A 23,342-nucleotide genomic window follows, 5' to 3' on the forward strand; every position below is an offset into this window, starting at 1 on the left:
ATGAGGTGCCATGCTGAACCACCACCACCACCAGTATGAGAGAGTTAAGTTAAATATTAAATAGTGTGTATGCTATTCTAAATACCACAAATCTACCAGTGGATTCATCTTCCAGTTTGGGGAAGGAACCATAAGTTGGTCTAGTCAAAAGCGAGTAACTGTCGCTCTATCTTCAACTGAAGCTGGGAACATCGCAGCAGAACACGCGTGTCAAGAAGCGATATGGATTCGTCAACTTTTTGTGGACGTTGGGATAGACATGTCAAAACCAATTCCCATTTTTTAAGACAACCAGGGATGTATAAAGCTTATGCAATCAGAATGGGTCAATCCTAGGACCAAACACATCAACATCAAGTAGCATCTACCAAGGGAAAATCAAGAGCAAGGTGTTATTGACATTCATTACTGCCCATTAGAGGAGATGGCTGCTGATGCACTCACCAAACCTTTATTGAAGGAACATCATAATTATATCCATAAAAAGCTGAACATAATTTCAGAAAGCACATGCCGTTGAGAAGGGGTGTTGGAAGGACAACAGCATGTAATGTAAAGTACAGACAATATATACTGTATGCATTATACCTTTCTATTCAGCAGGTGGCACTGCAGTGTTTTTTCAGATCCTCAGAGAGTTCTTTGCCATGAGGTGCCATGTTGAACCACCACCACCACCAGTATGAGAGAGTGAGAGCGATAACACCAAATTTAACGCACCTGCTCCCCATTCACACCGGAGACCTTGTAACACTAATGAGTCACATGACACCGGGGAGGGAAAATGGCTAATTGGGCCCAATTTGGACATTTTCACTTAGGGTTGTACTGACTTTTGTTGCCAGTGGTTTAGACATTAATGGCTGTGTGTTGAGTTATTTTGAGGGGACGGCAAATTTATACTGTTATACAAGCTGTACACTCACTACTTTACATAGTGTCATTTCTTCAGTGTTGTCACATGAAAAGATAGAAGAAAATATTTGCAAAAATGTGAGGGGTGTACTCACTTTTGTGAGATACTGTGTATATATATATATATATATATATATATATATATATACATACATATATATACACACACACACTTTTTTTTTTTTTTTTGCATGCCATATCCTAAGCACAGTGATTTTCTGCTTCACATGCAAATGACAGGCTTATGGTACTTTGCTGTTAATTACACAGCTTTTAAGTGGATAATACAGAATTAAGATATATCGGCGTGCGCGATTTAGAGACACGGATTAATGACCGGCGGCTCTATGTACTGATGGAGAGGGTCTGACTTTAATTCACTCTTTCTATTACGATGTAATTGCTGATTTGATCTCCATTCCGCTGCTGGTTGTGTTCTTGGTTTGGCTCAGCGTCCACCTCGCTCTGTTAATTTTATGGTCGGTCGTATATGGGACGTGAATAGTAATCGGATCTGTGATTCTACATCTCATTAGGATTCCCATATCCTGGACTGTTAAGTTAGCCAAGTTTAGATTGAAAAGTAGAGAAATCTGGTCAATGAGGGCACCCGGGAGACCCAGCGCTGGGAGTCCGCCATTTATCAGCGGAGGAGCAGTGTGTACAGAACGGCGGGCGACGAGTCTTCCTGAATGAGGTGGATTATCTCGCTGGACGTCTTCATTGATGTTGGGTTTACTTCTGGGGTCATCAATAAACTTTATTTTAAATTTCTAGAATTCAAACTCTTTGTGGGAATCTATACCCCCATACTCATTCCATTTTTTAATGGATTCCTATGTACCCCTTTACTCATTCCTCCGGGCAAAGGGTTGTAATGTACCCCTGTACTGATTTCCCTAGGTAAGGGGTTGTAATGTACCCCTGTATTAAATCCCCCAAGTAAGAGGTTGTAATGTACCCCTGTATTAAATCCCCCAAGTAAGGGGTTCTAATGTACCCCTGTACTCATTACCTTGGGTAAGGGGTTCTAATGTACCCCTGTACTCTTTACCCCTGGGTAATGGGCTTTAATATACCCCATACTCATTCCACTGGGCAAGGGGTTCTAATGTACCTCCGTACTCATTCCCCCAGGTAAGGGGTTCTAATTTACCCCTGTACTCTTTACCCCGGTTAAGGGGTTCTAATGTACCCCCATACTCTTTACCCCGGGTAAGGGGTTTTAATGTACCCCCATACTCATTCCCCTGGATAAGGGGTTCTTATGTACCCCTGTACTCATTCCTCTGGGCAAGGGGTTGTATTGCACCCCTGTACTGATTTCCCTAGGTAAGGGGTTGTAATGTACCCCTGTATTAAATCCCCCAAGTAAGTAGTTCTAATGTACCCCTGTACTCATTACCCTGGGTAAGGGGTTCTAATGTACCTCTGTACTCTTTACCCCGGGTAATGAGTTCTAATGTACCCCTATACTCATTCCACTGGGCAAGGGGTTCTAATGTATCCCTGTACTCATTCCCCCAGGTAAGGGATTCTAATGTACCCCTGTACTCTTTACCCCGTGTAAGGGGTTCTAATGTACCCCCATACTCATTGCACTGGGCAAGGGGTTCTAATGTACACCCGTACTCTTTCCCCCAGGTAAGGGGTTCTACTGTACCCCTCTACTCTCTACCCCGGGTAAGGGGTTCTAATGTACCCCCATACTCATTCCCCAGGATAAGGGGTTCTAATGTACCCCCATACTCATTCCACTGGGCAAGGGGTTCTAACGTATCCCTGTACTCATTCCTGCAGGTAAGGGATTCTAATGTACCCCCGTACTCTTTACCCTGGTTAAGGGGATCTAATGTACCCCGTACTCATTCCCCCGGATAAGGGGTTCTCTGGGCCAGGGGTTGTAATGTACCCCTGTACTGGTTTACCTAGGTAAGGGGTTGTAATGTACCCCTGTATTAAATCCCACCAAGTAAGGGGTTCTAATGTACCCTTGTACTGATTTCCCCAGGTAAGGGGTTCTTATGTACCCCCCTACTCTTTCCCCCAGGTAAGGGGTTCTAATGTACCCCCATACTCATTCCAATGGGCAGTGGGTTCTAATGTATCCCTATATTCATTCCCCTAGGTAAGGGGTTCTTATGTACCCCCGATACTCTTTGCCCCAGGTAAGGGGTTCTAATGTATCCCCATACTCATTCCTCTGGGCAAGGGGTTCTAACGTATCCCTGTACTCATTCCCCTAGTTAAGGGGTTCTTATGTACCCCGTACTCTTTATCCCGGGTAAGGGGTTCTAATGTACCCCCACACTCTTTTCCCCCGGGCAAGGGGTTCTAATGTACCCCCGTACTCTTTACCCCAGGTAAGGGGTTCTAATGTACCCCCATACTTATCCCACTGGGCAAGGGGTTCTAACGTATCCATGTACTCATTCCTCTGGGCAAGGGGTTGTAACGTACCCCTGTATTCATTCCCTCAAGTAAGAGGTTCTAATGTACCCCTGTACTGATTTCCCTAGGTAAGGGGTTCTAATGTACCCTTGTACTCATCCCGCCATACACAGGATGCGAGGTTAGCAGGGGAGTGTACAAGAGTCAGTAAGGCTGAAAATCGGGGTCAGCAGGGGAAAGGAAAGGGGTCAGCAGGGCGGAAAAGAGGAGTTATCAGGGCAGAAGACAGTGGTCAGTAGGGCAGAGGAAAGGGGGTCAGCAGGTCAGAGGACAGTGGTCAGAAGGGCAATGTACAGGGGTCAGCAGGATGGAGAACAAGGGTCAGCAGGTCAGGGTACAGGGGGTCATCAGGGTAGAGTATGGGGTGAGTATGGCAGTGTATATAGTTCAGCAGAGCAGAACTCAGGGGGTCAGCAGAGCAGAGGACAAGATCACTGGTGGTAGAGCACTCAGCAGATCTCATCCTCCCACACAGAACATAGCTGAGATCAGATTCCCTTACAGACATGGCCTCCATCTGTGTAGCCGGCTACTGCAGCTGTGGTGCCATATTGATCTGGGAATTTCACTAAACTGCATCATAACCCGCGAGCTACACAATACGCAGAGCGAGGCCGTGTCTGTAAGGGAATCCAATCCCGGCTATTCGCTGTGCGGGGAGGAGGGGATCTGTTGCATGTCCTGTATGTAGTGTGGGCAGTGCCAGGATAAAGTCATCTAGTGCCCAGGGAAAGAAGACAAACTGTGCCCCCCTCAAGGTGTGAGTATCCCGCCTCAGCATAAATCCCTCCCCCCAAAGAAAAACTACACCAATCAGCACACTCACCCCCTAATCATTATCTGTCTGAAAAGTAGAAAATCCCCCTCCTCCCAGTTCAAATATTCCCTTCTAGCAAAGCACCCCCAACCCCCATCTCACCTCCCAGGTTCAAATGCACCCTCCTAGCAAAGTAATTCCACCCCGATTCCTTCGCTCTATTCACCCCCCCCCCCAGATAATTCCACCCTTACTCTAATCTAAACCCCCCCCAGATATCTCCCCTCTGATACCCTCACTTTAATCTACCCCCCCAGATATCACCACTCTGATCACACCCCCCAGATCCTCTCACTCTGATCTACCCCCCCTACCCCCTGCTGGATATCTCCACCTCATACCCTCACTCTGATCTCACCCCCCCATATCTCCACCCTTATACCCTCACTCTGATCTAACCCCCATGATATCTTCACCCTGATACCCTCACTTTGATCTACCCCCCCCAGATAATTCCACCCTGAACCCTCACTCTAATCTAACCCCCCAGATATCTCCACCCTGATCACCCCCCTCCCCAGATCCTCTCACTCTGATCACCCCCCCCCGCCGGATATCTCCACCCTCACTATGATGCTACCCCCCCCCCCCAAGTATCTTCACCCTGACACCTCCTCTGATCTAACCCCCCCGGTATCTCCACCCTGATACCCTCACTTTAATCTACCCCCCCCAGATATCACCACTCTGATCACCCCCCAGATCCTCTCACTCTGATCTACCCCCGCTGGATATCTCTACCCTTATACCCTCACTTTGATCTAACCCCCCCACCCCAGATAATTCCACCCTGATACCCTCACTCTAATCTAACCCCCCCAGATATCTCCACCCTGATCACACACCCCCCCCCCCCAGATCCTCTCACTCTGATCTACCCCCCCGCCCGATATTTCCACCCTCACTCTGATCTACCCCCCCCCAATATCTTCACCCTGACACACTCACTCTGATCTAACCCCCCCGGTATCTCCACCCTGATACCATCACTCTGATCTACTCCCTGCAGATAATTCCACCCGATACCCTTGCTCTGATCTAACCCCCCCCTGATATCTCCACCCTGATACCATCACTCTGATATACCCCCTCCAGATAATTTCACCCTGATACCCTCACTCTGATCTACCCCCCCCATATCTCCACCCTGATACCATCACTCTGATCTACCCCCTCAGATATCTCCACCTTGATACCATCACTCTAGTCTACCCCCCCAGATATCCCAACTCTGATCACACCCCCCAGATCCCCTCACTCTGATATACTCCCCCCGATATCTCTAACCTGATACCCTCACTCTGCTCTAACCCCCCCTCAATATCTCCACCCTGATACCCTCACTCTGACCCAACCCCCCCAGATACCCTCACTCTAATTTAACCCCCCCCAGATATCTCCACCCTGATACTCTCTCTCCTACCTTGCATAGCATGGAGGTTTTAGTTTGCCTGTTGCTTGGGGAGCCTCATGGTGGTGCCGGTGTTCTGCCAAAAACTGTCCGGCCATCAGATAGTGTCCGTCCCGTACTGCGCAGGCGCAGCGATTGCGCAGTACGGAGGACAAGGAGACTTCGAAAGCCTTTGAAGAAGAACGGTGTCTGCGCACTGAGTCCAGGCGCAAGCCCCACCATCCAAGTGGACATACGGTAGCACATAGTAACAGGGCCACTCGCCACGCTTCGGGAATGGCCTCGCTTCGCTCGGCTATTTTTTGTTCTAACTCTATGTCCACTTGGATGGTGGGGCTTGAAATTGGACTCACTGTGTAGGCACCGCACATCTTCGGAGACCTTCAGCATCTCCTTGTCCTCCGTACTGCACAAGCGCAGTACAGGGCAGACACTATCCGATGGGGGACAGTATTCGACACATCACCGGTGTCCTGTCTGCGCCAGCTCTAAATGTTGTGCCCAGGGCGACCGCACTGGCTGCCGCTCCCCCAACGCTACGCCACATGGGGATGCAAGTACAGTCTGCCTAGAAATGCCCACGCCTTCAGACTGACACCCACCCGTCGAGGCATTTCGATATTTGCATAACTTCTCCCAAGAACCAGCCCACTGCTTGTATCCAGTCTGAGGTCTCCTGAGGAGGAGTACCTGGTCTCTGGACTTCTCTATGCCATGCAGGGAGATCATGGCTGGTGGGAGGGGCCGGCGGGGTGCTGTAGGTCTCTATGCATTGCAGGGAGATCATGGCTGGTGGGAGGGGCCGGCGGGGTGCTGTAGGTCTCTATGCAATGCAGGGAGATCATGGCTGGTGGGAGGGGCAGGCGGGGTGCTGTTTGTCTCTATGCAATGCAGGGAGATCATGGCTGGTGGGAGGGGCCGGCTGGGTACTATAGGTCTCTATGCAATGCAGGGAGATCATGAAAGGTGGGAGGGGCCTAGTAGGGTGCTGTAGGTCTCTATGCCATGCAGGGGGATCATGGCTGGTGGGAGGGGCCTAGCAGGGTGCTGCGGGTCTCTATGCAATGCAGGGAGATCATGGCTGGTGGGAGGGGCCGGCATGGTGCTGTAGGTCTCTATGCCATGCAGGGAGATCATGGTTGGTGGGAGGGGCCGGCAGGGAACTGTAGGTCTCTATGCAATGCAGGGAGATCATGAAAGGTGGGAGGGGCCTAGCAGGGTACTGTAGGTCTCTATGCAATGCAGGGAGATAGTGGCTGGTGGGAGGGGCCTAGCAGGGTGCTGCGGGTCTCTATGCAATGCAGGGAGATCATGGCTGGTGGGAGGGGCCGGCATGGTGCTGTAGGTCTCTATGCCATGCAGGGAGATCATGGTTGGTGGGAGGGGCCGGCAGGGAACTGTAGGTCTCTATGCAATGCAGGGAGATCATGAAAGGTGGGAGGGGCCTAGCAGGGTACTGTAGGTCTCTATGCAATGCAGGGAGATAGTGGCTGGTGGGAGGGGCTGGCAGGGTGCTGTAGGTCTCTATGCAATGCAGGGAGATAGTGGCTGGTGGGAGGGGCTGGCAGGGTACTGTAGGTCTCTATGCAATGCAGGGAGATCATGGCTGGTGGGAGAGGCCTAGCAGGGAGCGGTTTCCATTGTCTAGCTCGGCCGGGATGTATACGGGAGCACCCTGCTGGCCCCTCCCCCATCAGCCGTGATCTGCCCACCTGGAATAGAGAAGTGCAGAGGTCCAGTGATGACATCACTGGGTCTAAAAATAAAGAATGGAATGAAAACAGAAAAGGTTTTATATAAAAATGTCCTCATCATGTTGGTGAGGGGAGGAAAAGTGGGTGTAAAATAAAATAAAATAAAAATGTTAAGGATCAGACTTGTGGAAATAAGAATCCTATGTGTGTGTCACGATTGTACAAAGCTATATAATGATCTTGTAAGGCATAGCAGCACTTTACGTCTAATGCGGCGCCCTTTGTTTGGAGGAGCTTTCCTTCTATTCTTCCACTTTAGTCCCCGATATAAATCCTCGACCTTCTAAGCTCCGCACACTTATTATCCTTTCATATGTTTGTATGGAATGCGCCCGGGATACTTTTTAATTTGCGTCACAACCAGACGGATTGCTTCTTTAATTCATCGATCGCGAGCCGCGCTCTTATAAAGCGAAAGCAATTAAGCGTACGTTCCAGGGGCGCGCTCTTCACAGAGGCGTTTTTGCGAGTCAAATTATGTAATTAATGGTTGTTCGTATTCTGAGTTTTTTTTTTTTTTTATAAATTTTTTTTTTCCCGGCCTCAATGACGGTATAATAACTAATTCCATGTTTTCTTCTTTCTTCTGTTCCGTTTTCCCCCCGGGAAGTCATCACGCTGTGCTGCATTTTCAAGTGTCGCATCCCCCGGACCAAGAAAGAGATCGAGGCGCGATACGCGCAGCGCCAAGCTGGGAAGGAGTACGCGGACAAGCTGGAGACCGTTCCGCCATTGAATGAGCTCACCGACGTGCCCGGAGGTAAATGTTCCCCTCATATCTGGCAGCTGATGATGAAAGAAGTTACATGGGAGAGTAGTATACGGAGACCGGCTATATACAGCGCCTTGAAAAAGTATTCATACCCCTTGAAATTTTCCATATTCTTTCATGTCGCAGTCAAAAAACCTAAATGTATTTTATTGGGATTTTATGTGATAGACCAACACAAAGTGGCTCATAATTGTGAAGTGGAAGGAAAATGATACAAATAAATATGTGAAAAGTGTGTGTGGGGGGGGCATTTGTATTCAGCCCCCTTTACTCTGATACCCCCTAACTAAAATCTAGTGGAACCCAGGGGTGGCCTGTCCATTAGGGGTGCACGGGCGCCACCCCATCAATGCGTCTGGCCCCTATGCAGGACACCAGATGCATGAACTACAACGGGGGGGGGGTATTTTTTTTTGAAGCAACTTATTAGAGCCAGAGGCTCTAATAGGCTTCAAAATAGGGTGGGCTTGGGGTGCAGGGAATGCAAACAAACCCACCCAGGGGTTTGATTGATTGAACCCCAAACTCGCTCATCCATGTCTTTATGGACCTTGCTTTTGCGCACTGGTCCAAATCATTTGGTGGAGGGGGGTGAATTATGGTGTGGGGGTTGTTTTTCAGTGAAGGAAACTCTCAAGGCGTCAGCATACCAAGACATTTTGGACAATTTCACGCTCCCAACTTTGTGGCAACAGTTTGGGGATGGCCCCTTCCTGTTCCAACATGACTGCCCACCAGTGCACAAAGCAAGGTCCATAAAGACATGGATGAGCGAGTTTGGGTTTGAGGAACTTGACTGGCCTGCACAGAGTCCTGACTTCAACCCAATAGAAAGGAGGTATATTTACAAAATGGGGTGGGACTTTATATGAAACACCATCCTAGAATACTAGGATGAAACAAGGAATTTTATTGAAAAGCTGAACTAAAGACATACATATTCCTGGTAACAAAAATACTTGGTAACATACATATAATATTCAGACCATTAAGCACAGCCCATATAATAAGCAAGAATTTAGAAATGAAGTTAATGATAATCTCTTATGGTATACACACATTAAAGTGGACCTCCACCCTGAAGTGGAAGTTCCGCTCATCTGATCCCTCCCCCCCTCCGGTGCCACATTTGACACCTTTCAGGGGAGAGGGAGGTGCAGATACCTGGATAATCCAGGTATCTGCACCCACTTCCGGGACAAGCTAGCCGCAGATGCGCCGCCACGCCCCCCCCCCGTTGTGTTCTGGGAAACACACAGTTCCCAGGACACAGTGGGAACCAGTGGAGACGCGCAGCGCGATTTGCGCATGCACAGTAGGGAACCGGGCAGTGAAGCCGCAATGCTTCACTTCCCGATTCCCTGACAGAGGATGGCGGCAGGGGCAGCAGAGAGAGGAGCGATTGCTTGTCATCTGCCGCCGACATCGCTGGACCCTGGGACAGGTAAGTGTCCATTTGTTAAAAGTCAGCAGCTGCAATATTTGTAGCTGCTGGCTTTTAATATTTTTTTTTAAAGGTGCAGCTCCTCTTTCAATTCCTTGGTTCACCTCAAAGAAATGGATATAAACCAATGTTAAACTGATATGGCCTCACTGGACCTGTGGGAGTAAAATTTGCTTAAAGAGTCATCATATGATTGGTAAAGACATGGCAACCGGCATCTCTACGCGTTTCGTGGTTTTAGTACCACTCATCAGGAGCAAGCACGTGTAATATTGAGGTTTGATGTGTTGCTGGTGTGGTGGTAGGGCCCTGCACGCCGTCCGGAAAAAGCTCCAACCGGGAGCTGAGGTGGAAACCCCGCGGGCTGGAAAGGGGGCGATGCCCAGGGCAGGCACAGCAAGTGAGGATATTCTAAAAAAAAAAAAAAGACAGCGAAGTGTAACTGGGGAGAAATAGGAGGAGAGAGGGGAAAAGAAGAGAAGGGGCAAGAAAGGGGGAGAAGCAAAGGAAGATAAAGGGGGATGGGAAAAGGAGGGCAGGGGGGAAACAGAGAAAAGGGGAGGGAAAAGGAAGTGAGGGAAGGGGGGGGGAGAGAAAGAGGAGGGAAAGGGGGGAAGAGAGAGGAAAAGGAGGGAAAGGGGAAGAAAAGTGTGGAGGGGGGAAGGAAGACAGGAAAGGAAGAAGGGAATAGGGGGGTGATGATGGATAGAAAGATGAAGACAGTGGTGTGGGGAGGTGTGCTGTGGGTGACAGGGAAATGCGAATGGAGGGGGTGATGGAGAAGGAAAAGGCCATGCATAGTGAGGGTGATAAACTCATGATAATAGTGATGGGTGTAACAAATTTCCCTCGTGAGGATGAGGAACCCATTGGGAGGGAACCAAAGGAATAGAACACCTTTGGGATTAATTAGGGTGGAGACTGCGAGCCAGGCCTTCTCGTCCAGAATGGTCAAACCTTCCCATAGACACCCTCCTAAACCTTTGTGGACGGCCTTCCCAGAAGAGTTGAAGCTGTTATAGCTAAAAAGGGCGGAGCCAACTCAATATTGAACCCTACGGACTAAGACTGGGATGCCGTTAAACTTCATGGCAGGCGTCACAATACTTTTGGTAATGTAGTGCATTTCTCTAGCCCTATGTGGCCCTGTGGAGATCCCTGAAGCCCCATCGTAGTCCCCCGCACATGAGTACTCCCAGGCATAAACAATATTACTACATGCCAGCACTCCATACATGTAAAGAGACATGGGAAGGTGCATCTAAGTGCAGCAATTTAATAATTTTATTAAAATAAAGTAAATTTACCACTCACATGTAACCAACTTTGGGCACCACTCCGGACAAACATACAAAAGTTCAGAGAATCTCACTGTCGGGTGTAAGTGGAGAAAAAATAAAGAGACAGCTCTATGCAGACATTTTTAGAAAGAAGGTGTTTGGACAACCAAAGAGGCCCAGATACATAAATCGGTAAAACTTGGCTTCCACCTGGCTCCATCCAGTCCATGCACCCGGTGCGGCTTGCCCCACAGACAGGGCTTAGTCAATGAATAAGCCCAGTGGGCATGGTGAAAGGCGCCGGGAGTGTGGCCTGGATGGAGCCAGGCGGAAGCTGAAGTTTATGGATTTTGTATCAGGGCTGCTTTGGTGTGCGGCGGTTCGAAACCTCTTCTTTCTAGGAAACACTCACATGTTGTTGGATAAAAGTAGAGCAAGCAGTAAAAAAAAAAAAAAAATCACAAAGTCTTCATCCATGGAACCCAGGCAGTGCAGGGATGTTGCTGAACAGTAGAATGCAGGACGGTTGCATACAGTAAACATGCACAGGAGCAGATCTGACGATGCATATCTGAAGGAGCTGGGCTGGATCGGAATACTCTTACCTAAAAAGGGTCCCAGAGGAGCAAGTTGCCATCTGGACCTTGGAAGAGGGATCCTTGCCCTTGGGCTCTGACATTTGGCCTACTCACAGGAGGGACAAATGTCAGTTTCAGGAGCAAGCAAACTCAAGGATTGCTCTTAAAGGGTCATAGATTTATCTGTCTGTCCTCTATGTATCTGCACCTATTTTAGTGGTCCCCCTCACGGGACCTACTGCTGATTTGGTATATCTGTCCTCCTGATGTGCACTTTTGGTATCCTGCATTCCCTAAACCCTCCTTCTATTTGGAGTATGGTAAAAAGATCCTGGAGACCAGAGTCTGTGATTATTGCCAGAGGTTTGTTGGTGAGCTGTTGGGTCCAGATACCGGGTGGGTACCCATGGGACAGGTTGGAGAACCCAAAATGATCAGCAGCTCTCTAGGAAGTCATGGCTACCTTTTATTTATTGCTTGATATTCCCCCTCTGTAGCTTAGCTTTAGTAAAACCAATTTACCATTTCAAATGTTATCACTGCATTTTTTTTAAGGTTACAACACTCCCCCACTGCCTTACAATGCAGATGTAGCATTGTCACGCCCAGTAGCTTTAGGGTGCCATGAAGACGTACCGTGAATACCCAATCCTGTTCAACTAAGGGGAGAAGTTGGCACTTAATTTAAGGCATGTGGGAGTGATTTCACCAGAGGTTATGTCCTCTCCCCATCAGTGTCTTGGAGAACAACCTCTGAAAACACGGTGTCGTGGTCAGGGGCCAGACTTAGAGACCAGTATCTATAGCGGTATAGAGGCTCCCACCCACCAGCTGGATAAGTACACAAACAGGTCATCCTGGCGGATGCCATGGGCTCAGTTAAGGTGCGGCGTCTAAGCACTGACCGCTATTCACTAGAGCTCTCAATGGTATTGCTGTATGTTAGTGCCAGGTTGTGGTGCTCAGGATTGCCCCACCGGGGGTGAGCAAGCCGGGGTCCAGTAGCAGATGTAGCAGGTAGGGATCAAGCAGAAGTGTAGTCAGGTAACAAGCCAAAGGTCAGTAACAAGTGGTCGCAGGTTGGGATCAAGCAGGGGGGGTAGTCAGAGAACAAGCCAAAGGTCAGTAGTGAGTAGCAGCAGAGATACAGACGGCAACAGGAGTAACAAGAGCAAGATACAGTGGAACCTTGGATTATGAGCATAAACCATTCCAGGAGAATGCTTGTAATCCAAAGCACTCGCATATCAAAGCAAATTTCCCCATAGAAGTCAATGGAAACTAAGATAATTTGTTCCGCATTGACTTCTATTGCATGTGGCTAGAGGTGGGGTGGGGGGGGGGGGGGCGCCGGAAAGCCTCGTAAATACATGGGGACAGCTCAGCTGAACTCGCAAAGCCTCGTAAGGCTCAGAAACACTCGGGAAAGGAGTGTTTCCGAGTGATTGAGTATTTTCAAATGGCTCTGAATCATTCCGAGTGTCACCGGCGCCCCCGCACCTCTGGCCAAATGTGGTACTGCACACCCCTTTAGCTTGAATTCTGCTTGTTTTGCAAAACAACACTCGCAAACCGAGTCAGAATTAAAAAAAAAAATAAGTTGCTCATCTTTCAAACCGCTCGTTAACCAAGATTCCACTGTACTGGCTTGGATGGAGTGCAATAATCTGGCAAACAGGAAGTGCAGAGGCATGGCTGAAATAGGAGGCTCATGGGAGGAGCAAAGAGTTCAAGGTTCACTGGAAACAAGGCTCAAGGTATTGTCCAGGGAGCTGTCCCAGGTGGCAAGAAGAGACGTCACAAGAAACAGCGGAGGTTGCAGGTTCAGACCCGGGTCCCGACATTGTTATTTATGCCTTTTTCATTTTTTTTTTTTTTTTTTTGTTGTTTGTCATGGGTTTACATTTGCTTTAACGGTAAAGATTTCCTTGAAATGTAATAAAGCTGCTACCTTGAGATGACGTGACTCAAGCATAGGCTATTTCAGTCAAGGGCCAAAAAAATCCATGAACTATCACACGGCGTCTCATGTTCTGATGGTTTTCCAGACGGAATTCCAACAGAATTCGGCTCAAGCTGTCTTGCCTACACACGGTCACACCAAATTCCAATTTAACCACTTGCCGACCGCCGCACGACGATGTGCGTCGACAGAATGGCACGGGCAGGCATAAGGGCTTACATGTACGTCCTTGCCTGCCTGCGGGTCGGGGGCCCGATCGGGCCCCCGCCCGGTGCCTGCGGCGGTCGGTATTCGTTCGGGAGCGATCCCGGACGAGGGGACGGCCATTCATTCATGGCCACCCCCTCGCGATCGCTCCCGACGAATGAAAATGTCCCGTGACATCACTTCCTCTCCTGTAATGTAAACACAAGAGAGGAAGTGATGTATTCTCTCCTCCGTGTCGGTATTTTTCGTTCCGGCGCCGAGGAGAGAGCATCGGTGAGTTGCACAAGCACTACACTACACAGTAGAACATGCCAGGCACACTCACACCCCCCCTTTACCCCCCGATCACCCCCCAATTACCCCTGCCCCCCCAGTCACAGTGACACCAATTGCTTTTTTTTTTTTTTTTTTGCATTGGTGTCATTTGTGACTGTAATAACTGTTAGGGCAGTTAGGGTTAGCCCCCTTTAGTTCTAATGTGCCCCCCTAACCCCCCCCAATAAAGGTTTAACCCCGTGATCACCCCCCCCCTCGCCAGTGTCACTAAGGCTGGGTTCACATTGCAGCGGTTTATGAGAACGAATGTGATTCGCACCGCACTGCAGTGCAAATCACATCCGATCTCTGTGCGATTCGAGTTCAGCCATTCCCTGCACCCGCCACACCCGCCGCAAATTCGCACGGGACCCTTTTTTTGGCCCGCAGCAGAATCGGATCGCATGGGTGTTCACACCATGTGATCCGAGTTTGCAGATCGCACTGCGATATGCGAACTGATCTGGGGGTGTCATTAACATTTCACTGACACTCCCAGCAGTTCGCATAGGGCAGTGTGAACTGCCGCCGGGAGGCATGTGATGCGGGAACCCGCCGCGGATTTGTGGCGTTCCCGCATCGCTCCAGTGTGAACCCAGCCTAATAAGCGATCATTTTTCTGATCGCTGTATTAGTGTCACAGGTGACGCTAGTTAGGCAGGTAGGTATTTAGGTTCGCCGCAGCTTTTTATAGCGCCAGGGACCCCCATATACTACCGCATAAAGCCCCCTGATTTCCCCCTAGTTAACCCTTTCACCAGTGATCACCATATAACTGTTACAGGTGACGCTGGTTGGTTAGTTATTTTTTTATAGTTTCAGGGCACCCGCCATTTATTACCTAGTCTCACTAGTGTACCCCTAAATTTAGGGGTGTCTACTTTCCAAAATGGGGTCATTTGGGGGGGGTTTGTGCCATCTTGGCATTTTATGGCCTTCAAAACTGTAACGCCCTTAGAAAACCTGAAGGCGTGCTTGGTTTTCAGGGCCCCGTACGCGGCTAGGCTCCCAAAAAGTCCCACATATGTGGTATCCCCGTACTCAGGAGAAGCAGCAGAATTTATTTTGGGGTGTCATTTCACATATGCCCATGGCATGCGTGAGCAATATATCATTTAGTGACAACTTTGTGGAAAAAAAAAAAAAAAGTTTGTAATTTTCCCGCAACTTGTGGCAAAATATAAAATATTCCATGGACTCAACATGCCTCTCAGCAAATAGCTTGGGGTGTCTACTTTCTAAAATGGGGTCATTTGTGGGGGTTTTGTGCCATCTTGGCATTTTATGGCCTTCAAAACTGTAATAGGTAGTGAGGAGTTAAAGCGGAGGTCCACCCTAAAATGGACCTCCGCTCATCGGAATCCCCCCCCCCTCCGGCGCCACAATCGGCACCTTTCAGGGGGGAGGGGGGTGCAGTTACCTGGATAATCCAGGTAACTGCACCCACTTCCGGGCTAGCACTCTGCGGAACGGGGCGTACGTTCCGCAAGCGCCCGCCCCCTTCAGCAAGTGCCCCGCTGCCTGCTGGGAAACACACAGCTCCCAGAGGCAGCGGGGACCGTCCGGATTGCGCCGCGCGGCTCGCGCATGCGCAGTAGGGAACCGGGAAATGAAGCCGAAAGGCTCCATTTCCTGATTCCCATACCCAAGATGGCGGCGGGACCCGGCAGCCAAGCGAGCGATCGGCTTCGGGTGCCGACATCGCGGGCGCGCTGGACAGGTAAGTGTCACTATTCAAAAGTCAGCAGCTGCAGTATTTGTAGCTGCTGGCTTTTAAAAAAAAAAAAAAAAAAAAAAACGCGGAGTCCCGGTGGACTCCCGCTTTAAGTCAAATATTTACGCCCTTAGAAAACCTGAAGGCGGTTCTTGGTTTTCGGGGCCCCGTACGCGGCTAGGCTCCCAAAAAGTCCCACATATGTGGTATCCCCGTACTCAGGAGAAGCAGCAGAATTTATTTTGGGGTGTCATTTCACATATGCCCATAGCATGTGTGAGCAATATATCATTTAGTGACAACTTTGTGAAAAAAAAATTAAAAAAAATTAAAGTTTGTAATTTTCCCGCAACTTGTGGCAAAATATAAAATATTCCATGGACTCAAAATGCCTCTCAGCAAATAGCTTGGGGTGTCTACTTTCTAAAATGGGGTCATTTGTGGGGGTTTTGTGCCATCTTGGCATTTTATGGCCTTCAAAACTGTAATAGGTAGTGAGAAGTGAAATCAAAAATTTACGCCCTTAGAAAGCCTGAAGGCGGTGCTTGGTTTTCGGGGCCCCGTACGCGGCTAGGCTCCCAAAAAGTCCCACATATGTGGTATCCCCGTACTCAGGAGAAGCAGCAGAATTTATTTTGGGGTGTCATTTCACATATACCCATAGCATGATCTGGTGCTGCCAGTGACACACATCCATCCCAAAATTTGATAAAACAAAATTTAGCCCATGGGACTTTAAATGAGTTGAGCACAAAGAGGTAAATAAAAGTATATAGAATATATAACATAAACATGGTTTATAGCTTTATTAGAATCATATGCCATTCATCGCGTGCACAATATATAGACAAGGGTGTCAAACCACGTAATGAAATACTACAAAAATACATTCACGTAGGTTACAATGATAAATATAGAATAATACACAGGCATCATGAAACTCACGTTTCGTGAGTCACTGCACGCTTCTTCAGGACTAGATGTATATGCAGTGTATCTACAGGATAAAGATGTCTATTAGAGATATGCAACTTAATAGTAAATATAAACACAAATGGTAGGGGACCTTGTGCAGAAAGATCCCATACTTACAGATAAGCTAAGCCAAAGTCTCAAAAGCCAGTTTCCCAAGGGGTGGTTGGCGAAATGTGTCTATCCCGGGAGCTGAAGGAGAGGAACCAGCGCATACCCTCCAGGGAACACATGGAGGACAAGTGTTACATGGGAGCCAAATGGTGTATCTCTCAATGTCCAACTTGATTGACAGGCGTAACAGAAGTGTGTATCTACAGTAGGTCAGGGTTTCTCAACCAGGGTTCCATGGAACCATAGGGTTCCCTCAGAGGTTGCTAGGGGTTTCGTGAGCAAAGAGTAAGTTCCCACTGACACCATTGATATTTTTAGCCATCTGTAAAGGGGTAATTCATCCCAATGATCAAAAGTGTAAGGAACATTCTTCTCACTGCCTGTCACACTAATGTACAGTGGGGCAAAAAAGTATTTAGTCATTCACTAGGTCCCCCAGTGTGGTTCTGAGATTTTTGCTCACCGTTCTTGTGATCATTTTGACCCCATGGGGTGAGATCTTGCATGGAGCCCCAGATGGAAGGAGATTATCAGTGGTCTTGTATGTCTTCCATTTTCTAATTATTGCTCCCACAGTTGATTTCTTCACACCAAGCTGCATGCCTATTGCCGATTCGGTCTTCCCAGCCTTGTACAGGTCTACAATTTTGTTTCTGGTGTCCTTCGACAGCTCTTTGGTCTTCACCATAGTGGAGTTTGGAGTGTGACTGTTTGAGGTTGTGGGCAGGTGTCTTTTACACTGATAACAAGTACAAACAGGTGCCATTAATACAGGTAATGAGTGGAGGACAGAGGAGCCTCTTAAAGAAGAAGATACAGGTCTGTGAGAGACAGAAATCTTACTTGTTTGTAGGTGACCAAATACTTATTTTCTACCATAATTTGTCTATCAGCCATAACCCTTGGCAGGGCGGCCTTAACTTTTGGGCTTACCGGTTACCTCCGCTTGGCTGGTTCTTCCACGTCTAGGGGTTCCCAGAGTTAGTACTCAACAACTTTGGAAGCTGACACCATAAAAGTCCTTTAGAAAAGGTTTTTATTTGCAGGGGTAACATCCAATAACATCCAATAACACAGTCTCGTATGGGCAAGGGCAAGGGTGAACTCAGGCACCTTGAACTACTAATATCAGAAAGTCTCTAATACCACCCAGAGAGTAGCCACTCGCAGCTGGGCGCTTCAAGGCTGAAGAAATCTCTAGCCAGAGATTATGGCAGTCAGCACTTTGATCCAGAACTTGTGAAATCTTTGACCTTGAGTAACTGGTAACAGAAGTGAACAGGAACCTTTACCCTCAGTACCTGGAACGTTCTCTGTCTCCTTGACAGTACGTGGATTCGTCAGTGTCCTTCACAACTCAGCAACCAGGCACTTCTCAGGATGCCAGCTTGTTGGCCCTCCTCCGAAGAGCCCTCCCCCGGTCACTTACACGAGCTGCGATGCCCCTCCAAGCCGAGAGCACACCCGGACACCTTGAATCCTCCCTCAGTTACTGCGCCTTGGACCAGCCGGTTCCGAGACTCGGGAACAGATGGATCCCTACCCCAGACCAGGCGGGTCTATTGGGGCTAGCCAACCAAAGCATGTTGTGGAGCGACATACGCTCCCGTGACCCCTCGCGGGGCTAAATCGGTCCAGAATCAGGAACAGACCGCTAAGGCCTCACGAACGACCTGGAACACGTGACTTTAACATCTTAAGTACCCTTCCCCAGACTCCTCAGCGGGGCCCGGCGCACCCACTGATTGGCTCCAGGGAAGCCGATACCCAAAGCCTGGATATGAGCCTGTCATGTGCACCTCACTGTACACATGGCAGTACTCTAACACAGCCCAGCCAAACTGATGTCAAAGTTAAACCTACACAATTAACGCTTAGAACCCCTTTACTGTTCTGAGGCAAAAACTAAATTTGTACATAACAAACACTTTGTCTGGATTTGTTTCCACATTTTGTCTGTCATAGTTGAGGTATATCTATGACGACAATTACAGGCCTCTCATCTTTTTAAGTGGGAGAACTTGCACATATGGTGGCTGACTAAATACTTTTTTGCCCCACTGTATCCTGAGTTGTAGATATATAATTTTTAGCAGGGGTTCCTTGAGAGCGGAAAGGTATTTCAAGGGTTCCTCTGTGTTGAAAAGGTTGAGAAAGGCTGATCTAAGTAATCAAGTAAATACTATGAAACCATCTTGTATGTGCAAGTTATGTATAAAATGTATAGAAGAGTCTGCATGGTATACAACCCATGTACGTAATAATATGGACATGGAGACAGAAAGGGAGTAGCGCTGGTGTCCCTCAATGTCTCACCTGATTAGCACCTACACTCTTTTGGCCCGATACACAAATGACATTTCCTCACATCCTCCCACCTGAGTTCACATGTCATATTTGGTTTGTCTCACCTTTTTTCACCACTGTCTCCTTTTCAACAATATTGCTTTGGATCTTTAGACCTTCTGTATTGTTATATCGGGGGTCTTTTGTTGCTGGGGGATCTATTGCTGCTGGTGGAATCTATCCTGTTTTTTTGCGGTCTGCAGGGGGTGGTGCTCAGAGGTGGGTAGGGGATGGAGACAAGGGGTGACTTGGAAGGGGGGGGGGGAAGAGTACCTGCACCTATTCTCCGTGGGGGAAAAAAAAAAGACCTGCATTTACGTAAACTGTCCATTCCCTATATCCGTAAGAGCCTTTGACCTCCTTGACATTAATGTTGCACTCAGGGCAGCTTCCCCTCCTGCCCAACCCTTGTCCCAGCCCAGGTAGCAGTGAATCCTTACTAATGATATGGTGCTGGCTCCTCGGCTGGCCTCCGAAGTTGACTGCAGTACATTTACATAATTTGGTCATTCTTTATACCCTTAAGAGCTTTTGAAAACCTTAACATCAATTTTGCACTTAGGGCAGCCGTCCCTCCTGTCTACCCCTTGTCCCAGTACTGGTAACAGTGAACCTGGACCTCGTCCTTACTAATGATATGGGGGTGGCTCCTCTGCTGGCCTCTCAGTCTGAGTACAGTACATTTCCATAATCATTTCTTATATCGATAAGAGCCTTTGACCTCCTTAACATTAATGTTGCACTGGGGCAGTTGTCCCTCTTGCCCACTCCTTGTCCCAGTCCTGGTAGCAGTGAACCTGGACGTCATCCCTACCAATAATATGGGGGTGGCTCCTCTGCTGGCCTCTGAGTCTGACTGCAGTACATTTACATAATCTGGTCATTCCTTATATCCTTAAAGCGGAGGTCCACCCTAAAGTGGACCTTCCGCTCATCGGAACCCTCCCCCCCTCCGGCGCCACAATTGGCACCTTTCAGGGGGGAGGGGGGTGCAGATACCTGTACAGTACAGGTATCTGCACCCACTTCCGGGATAGCTCTCTGCGGAAAGGGGCGTAGATTACTTTCCGCAAGTGCCCGCCCCTTTCCGCAAGTGCCCCGCTGCCTGCTGGGAAACACAGAACCCAGAGGCAGCGGGGACCGTCCTTATTGCGCAGCGCGGCTCGCGCATGCACAGTAGGGAACCGGGAAATGAAGCCGAAAGGCTCCATTTCCTGATTCCCATACCCAAGATGGCGGCGGCAGCACCCGAGAGACGATCTACAGATCGGCTTCCGGTGCCGACATCGCGGGCGCGCTGGACAGGTAAGTGTCACTATTTTAAAACTCCCGCTTTAAGAGCTTTTGAAAACCTTAACATCAATGTTGCATTTAGGGAAGCTGCTCCTCCTGCCCACCCCTTGTCCCAGCCTTCGCAGCACTGAACCTGTACTTCGTCCTTACTAATGATATGGTGGTGGCTCCTCGGCTGGCCTCTGAGCCTGACTACAGTACATTTACATAATTTGGTCATTCCTTATACCAGTGATGGCGAACCTTGGCATCCCAGATGTTCTGGAACTGCATTTCCCATGATCCTCGGCTACACTGCAGAGTGCATGATCATCATGGGAAATGTAGTTCCAAAACATCTGGGGTGCCCCAAGGTTTGCCATCACTGCCTTATACCCTTAAGAGCCTTTGACAACTTTAACATTAATGTTGCCCTCAGGGCAGCCGCCCCTCCTGCCCACCCCCTGTCCCAGCCAGGGCCGTCTTTAATATTGATTGGACCCTTGGCAAATCTTTTCGTGCCCCCCCCCCCCCCCCAATGCAGTTTTGCTCTCCAACTGGTCTGAAACACACAATAAATAGCAGCTAGATTCACAATCCGTTTACTGAATCAGATCAGGCAGCTATTGTGAATGGTTGCCAGAGGTTACAGTGTATCATTACTGCTCACTGACTGGTTGCTAGAGGTTACAGCACATGATTTCTGCTTGTTGATTGGTTGCTAGAGATTACTGTGTACATGACCTCAGGGGTAATTTACATGTAAATACGGGGTCTACAGGTGAGTCATCTGTACACAACAATAGGGCAGAACTGGGCAGCATTAGTAGCAGCACTTCACACTGAGCTATCGGGACACGGCACAGGACTAAAACCTAAAAAGGGACGAGGGAATTTAAACCAGGATAATTGGCAAGTATGAGGCAGCTTCTTTGGGCCCCACAACAATGACAGTGTCCAGGGCAGCTGCCCCTTTTGCCCTGCCTTAAAAAATGGCCCTGGTATCAGTGATCCTGGACCTCATCCCTACTAATAATATGGTGGTGGCTCCTCTGCTGGCCTCTCAGCCTGACTACAGTAAATTTATGTAACCTGCTCATTCCTTATATCCTTAAGAGCCTTTGACAACCTTAACATTAATGTGCAGAGCCGCCTACAGAATAGTACTTGTTAAATTCTCTCTTTTAATGTGGGTGGAAGTCATAAAAAGGACCTTTTAGGTGAACTTTTTAGAGTTGTTAGGAGGTTACATAAAAAGAATCATTTGCTGTGATAAGCGTGGCTCTGTGTGATCCATTACTTGCTCTAACTTTATATTTATTTATAGTGTTCTTTGCTGAAGCTGAAAAATAAGTGTGTACTTCATCTGTGTAGTCAGAAAACAACCTGACCGGCTTGAAAACTCAACTGGCCCCTCCGTGTATGCACAGTACTTCCTTCATACCGCTGTCTTTATTTTGGAGCAGGAATGACAACATACTTAGTAATGGCCGCCTCGTTATACCGTACCTTCATTTTATCATTTCGGATTGACGCTTTCACCGTTTTTTTTTTCATATTTTTTTTACATTATGACCTTCAGGGCCCACCTATGTGTAGGCAGATGCAGTCTACTTTCTCCACTGCAGGTGGCGCTCACTCTTCTGCAGCAGCACCCGCAGGTGGAGAGGAAGTCAAGAGGAACAGGTTTCCGCTATGGTTTTCCTTCGTCACTGGGGGAGCTGTCCTATTGGATGCGGTTGCCCCCACAGGACTCTAGCAGACATCTTGGCTCAGGCAGAGCTTTTTGAGGATCTGTGGTTTCCAGGTTCTGTGGGTTGGTACAGATACCCCCGCCTGTTAGGGACAGTACTAGCAGCAGGAAAAGGTTCCCGATGAGAGAGGAGGCGTAGGGATCGCAACTTCTCTGAATATCTGCCTGCTTGGGCACCAGGAGGCCAGGCTGTATTCTACCCCTCTCTATAGGCGCTTCCGGTTTGGCTGTCTTGAGTGTTTGTGACTGGGATGCCTTCCCACCGAGGTATTTGTGAACGGTCTCTGTATTATTTCAATCCAGTGCAATGAAAGAACTTGTGACTGAGTGCATTATTGCCGCTGCACCCCACCTACATACGTTTCGGGGGTCGAAGTGGAAGGAAGAACGATTGCCGAGTAGCTCATGAATATACAGGTGGTGTGGGGCTTTAACATGTCTGCATTTGCCTCAAGTGATTCTTATACCAGCGGTGGTCATGTGATCTGATGTCTTATACCCAGAGTTCATCTATAGTGAAATAAACCTTACATTATAGTCTTCTGCTCCTGTCAGGAACCATGAAACAGACAGAGACAGAAGTACAATAAAATCACGCTTGTTTAATAATAAAAATAAAAAGGTAAATAGAAAAAAGCGTAGTCAAGCATAGCCAGAGTCCAGTAGCCAGATCGGGTAGTCAGCCAGTCCAAAGTTCATAAACCAGATTGGGCAATCAGCCATTCCAGACGTCAGGGATCCAAGGAGAGCAACTGCCAGCAGGATAAAAAGCCAGGAGGGATGTCAGTAAGCCAGTCTTGAAACAAACAGCAGGAGATGGTTCCTAGTGATGTGACCAATGCGAAGGCAAAGGAAAGAGTGAGCTGGAAGGCTTTAAATAGGCAGGTCAGACGAGCATCATCGGGAACAGCTGGTAACTGTGGAGCTGGCAATTAGCCGACAGCTGAGCGGCCAGCCCAGAGGAGGAAGGGCTAAGCCAGGCCTGACAGCTCCTAGATGTGAATGGTCCACCGTGTGTCTCTTTCTTGAATGTATAAATGTGGAGTTTGGTTCTTATTTTTGCAAATTATTCATGTTCTGTTTCTTTCTTATAGTTTTGTTCCATCATCATCATCATCCTCCTTCTCATGAATACATTTGAGCTTGTCACTGCTGAGGAGCTGAATAGTACATGTACGTCTTCTTCATCCTTTACTTTTCTTATCTATTTTGCACTTGCCAACAATTCCAGGCCAAGTCCCGGGAAGGGGTGGCTCACAAGCCC

At 48.4% G+C, this 23,342-nt stretch overlaps 1 protein-coding gene across 2 annotated transcripts in view; it reads left to right on the forward strand.

The window, feature by feature from the left end:
- Positions 1-23,342, forward strand: part of TMIE (transmembrane inner ear) — a 184,863-nt gene that overhangs the window by 81,983 nt on the left and 79,538 nt on the right. For both annotated transcript variants that reach the window (XM_077493515.1, XM_077493516.1), the window contains exon 3: positions 7,959-8,108. In XM_077493515.1, coding sequence (XP_077349641.1) covers positions 7,959-8,108 — 150 coding nt within the window. The remainder of the gene's footprint in view (positions 1-7,958; positions 8,109-23,342) is intronic.

Source organism: Lithobates pipiens, unplaced genomic scaffold (assembly GCF_037356315.1).
Source record: "Lithobates pipiens isolate NorthernLeopardFrog02 unplaced genomic scaffold, aLitPip1_a1.2 Scaffold_19, whole genome shotgun sequence".
Taxonomy (NCBI): domain Eukaryota; kingdom Metazoa; phylum Chordata; class Amphibia; order Anura; family Ranidae; genus Lithobates; species Lithobates pipiens.